A 3,805-nucleotide genomic window follows, 5' to 3' on the forward strand; every position below is an offset into this window, starting at 1 on the left:
AAGATTCAGTTGGGGGGGGTTGACAATTTCAGAGGGAAAAGACTAGAGAAAGTAATATCAATCCTCCCCAAGGAAGAAAGGGGAGAGTTAGTGAGAAAAGAGGGGAGACTCAGGAAAAGGGACAGCCGAGCATAACGCCATTCATGGTAGGAAATCCAAAAACCCATTATACAAATAGATTGTGAGCCCAAACTCCTTCGAGGCCCAACAACCTTATTTTGGAACGCACAATTGGCGTCGTCTATGGGGATCTCCTACGTAGCTGTGGTGTTATCTTGGCACGCTCGTAAGGATGTCTGGAAGTGGACAGAGAAGCCATGCAGAGAGTGGCACTGGAGGGTCGTCGCGGGGGTCTACATGGCGAGAAAGGAGGCAAAAAAGGCAGGAGGACAAAAGGCATGAGGAGGTAGAAGAGTCTAGGCCTGAAGAAGGGTCGTACCAAACCCTCTGGACAATGTCTGACGCCTCGGGCCGCAGCCGCCTTGATAGAAGAGGCCAGGAGCTTGAACGGAGGGACCAAGAGCTCGAGCACCTAAGCAGGGCAGTCAGGGATTTGGAGTTGCAAGCACGGGGCCGACACAGGAGAAGGGACTAGGGAGAACGAAGGGAAAGGTCAGTAAGTGTGGGGAATCGTCATGAGGCAGGATCTCATCAATCCGGGTCTCGTAGGCACCGCGACTGCTCGCGAGAGTATGCGGACCATGAATCGACTTCCCTCGACGCGGAGCAACCACGTAACGCGGCCATGGATACCATGAGTAGAGCATTGCGTCAAGCTGCCCGGTCTCCGTTTTCTAGAGATATCGAGAGCATGCCTATGCCGAGCCAGTTCGCACATCCACCATTCAATTCCTACACTAGGAAGACTGACCCCGGTGGAACATGTAAGTCACTATATTCAGATGATGTCCTTACACTCCCATAACGACGCATTGATATGTAAGGTTTTCCCCTCGAGCCTTGGGCCCACTGCTTTGAGGTGGTTCAACGGGTTGAAGAAAGGCTCGATCCATAGTTTTTCGGAACTGATCCAGGAGTTCGGAGTGTGGTTCATGACTTGTAGTCAGGTGCTGCAACCCGTGGATACATTGCTATCAATGAAGATGGGGGCTGGAGAGACCCTTCGCAACTACGCCAATCGGTACTGGGAGTTGTACAACGAGATTAGCGGGGGTAATGAAAAGATCGCAGCGAGCACCTTTTGGATGGGCCTACCCGAAGAATCTGGGTTGAGAGAATCGTTGACCTTAAAGCCTCCCGAGGATATGAGGCAGTTGATGAGGCGTATCGATGAGTACAAGCGCTTAGAAGATGATCGGCTGCAGTCCAAAGGGAAGGAGCCGATAATCAGTTATCCTCAAAACAACGGCTTCAACCCCAGACACAGGAAGGATTTGAGAATTCAAGAACCTGGCCTGGCAGTTGAGGGAGTCAACACGACGTTCAAGGAGCCCGTACACCGCATCATTGATAGGATAAAAAATGAGTCGTATTTTAAGCAGCTGAACAGGATGGCAGGCGACCTGTCAAGGAGAAACCAGAATTTGTATTGCTCCTATCACAGGGATAAAGGGCACACCACCGAGCAGTGTAAGGTGTTAAAAGATCACCTGGAACAGTTGGTGAAGACGGGGCATTTGAAAGAGTTTCTGGTGGAGACTGGGAATCAGGAGACCGGACAGGCTGATCGGCTGTGTCAAAACCCTCTCCCACCCCCTTTAGGAGTTTCTAGAGGTCATCCACGCCGCACCAAGGGTGATTAGAGCACCCATAGCAAAAGGGGTGTTGATCGTGGTGTCAGCGGAAGGAAGCGCGAGCGAACAACCCCCGGGTAAGAAGCCGAGGTATAGTAGACAGCCCATCGTGTTCAATGACAACGACTTGGAAGGTACTGCTCAGCCCCACCACGATGCTTTAATCGTCACGGCCCGAATAAGGGGATTTATAGTGAAGAGAATAATGATAGATCAAGGGAGTGGCGTAGATGCAATGTACCCAGACCTATACAGGGGGCTCGACCTGAAAAAAGGGGACTTGTCCAAGTATGATACACCTTTACTGGGATTCGACGGGCATATGATGATTCTAGAAGGGCAGATTTCGCTCCCAGTTATCATGGGAGGCAGGGAGGTAATGGTGACGTTCATAGTGGTCGCCTCTTTCACACCGTACACAATAATATTCGGAAGGCCATGGATACATGACATGGGGGCTGTGCTATCCACCTTACACGTAAAAGTCAAGTTCTGAACTGATGAAGGGATTACAGTAATAAGGGGTGATCAGTAAGCGGCCAGACAATGTTTGGTAGCCACGACAATCAAACAAACAGAAAAGAAGGAATCAGCCAAGAAGGCACCCCTATAGCAATTTTAGCATCCCCAGGTGGAGGAGACCAACGCTACCGAGGATTTGGTAAGCGTAAAGATCTTACTGGGAAGTGAAAGGAGTTTTCAGATAGGGGCAAGCTTGAACGATGGGGAAAGGGTGCAGCTACTACTGTTCCTCATACAAAACGTGGATGTGTTTACATAGAATCCATATGAGGTGCCCGGTATCGAGCCGATTCTTTGGCAACTCTAGCATCATCAATAACTGACAAGGTACCTCGGCTGATCAGGGTGGAGTTGGTGCCCGAGCCAAGTATTGCCGCTAGGGCACTGATTCTACAAGTCACTAAAGCCGAGAAGTGCTGGATGGATCCAATCATCGACTTCCTTTCAGAAGATCGAGCCCTGGAAGATGAGAAAGAGGCAGCCAGAGTACGATGAACTTCCGCTCGGTACTGGTTATTTGCCGATCGGAAGCTATATTGCAGATCATTCGAAGGGCCATACCTGCAGTGCCTTCGCCCTAGCTAGGCTAAAGAACTGTTAGCCGAACTGCACAAGGGAGTCTGCGATAGCCACGTGGGGGGACGCTCGCTGGGGCACCAAGCAATGACCCAGGGTTTCTGGTGGCTGCAGATAAGGAAGGAAGCCACCGAGTATGCTCAGAGATATGAACAGTGTCAGGTTCACGCGCCAATGATTTACCAACCGGCCAGGAACTTAAACCCAGTTTGCAGCCCGTGGCCATTCGCCCGTTGGGGACTGGATATAGTTGGGCCATTTCCCCGAGCAACGGGCAACCGAAGGTTCATGCTGGTGGCAGTAGACTACTTCACAAAGTGGGCAGAGGCTGAGGCACTGGCCAACATCCGAGACGTTGACGTTAAGAGATTCGTATGGAGGAACATTATAACAAGGTTCGGCATGCCGGAATCTTTAATATCGGACAATGGCCTGCAGTTCGACAGTAGGGCTTTCCGGGAGTTTTGCGAGAGCTTTGGTATCCGGAACCAACACTCCACACCAGCCTACTCGCAGAGTAACGGCCAGGCGGAAGCAACAAACAAGGCTATCATGAGCGGCTTGAAGAAAAGATTGGAGGGCGCCAAAGGTAGATGGGCCGAGGAGTTTCCAAGCGTCCTATGGGCATACCGAACCACTCCGAGGAGATCCACGGGAGAAACGCCATTCTCTCTAACTTACGGGGCGGAGGCAGTCATCCCTGCTGAAGTAAACCTGTGTAGCGCCCAAGTTGCGGGATTCGCTTCTGACGAGAACGAGGAGTTGATGGCCAAGGAGTTGAACTTGCTGGAGGAACACCAAGATGTGGCCACCATTCGGCTGGCAGAGTATCAATAGAAGCTTTCCCGGAGGTACAATAGAGCTGTCAGAAGGAGGGAGTTTGCCGCGGGAGATCTGGTACTCCGAAAGGTAGTGGGAAATACGCGAGAGACGAGCACGGGAAAGCTAGCTCC

The 3,805-nt window shown here is 51.4% G+C and overlaps 1 protein-coding gene across 1 annotated transcript; it reads left to right on the plus strand.

The window, feature by feature from the left end:
* Window positions 1-1,103: 1,103 nt before the first annotated feature.
* LOC142612471 (uncharacterized) lies at window positions 1,104-1,763 on the plus strand. The gene has a single exon (XM_075784559.1). The coding sequence runs from the start codon at window positions 1,104-1,106 to the stop codon at window positions 1,761-1,763; it is 660 nt and encodes a 219-aa protein (XP_075640674.1).
* The last annotated feature ends 2,042 nt before the right edge of the window (window positions 1,764-3,805 follow it).

Source organism: Castanea sativa, chromosome 10 (genome assembly GCF_040712315.1).
Source record: "Castanea sativa cultivar Marrone di Chiusa Pesio chromosome 10, ASM4071231v1".
NCBI lineage: Eukaryota > Viridiplantae > Streptophyta > Magnoliopsida > Fagales > Fagaceae > Castanea > Castanea sativa.

Excerpts from the sequence above, each read along its gene's own strand:
- LOC142612471 (XM_075784559.1), top strand. The coding sequence starts at position 1,104 with ATGGGGGCTGGAGAGACCCTTCGCAACTACGCCAATCGGTACTGGGAG.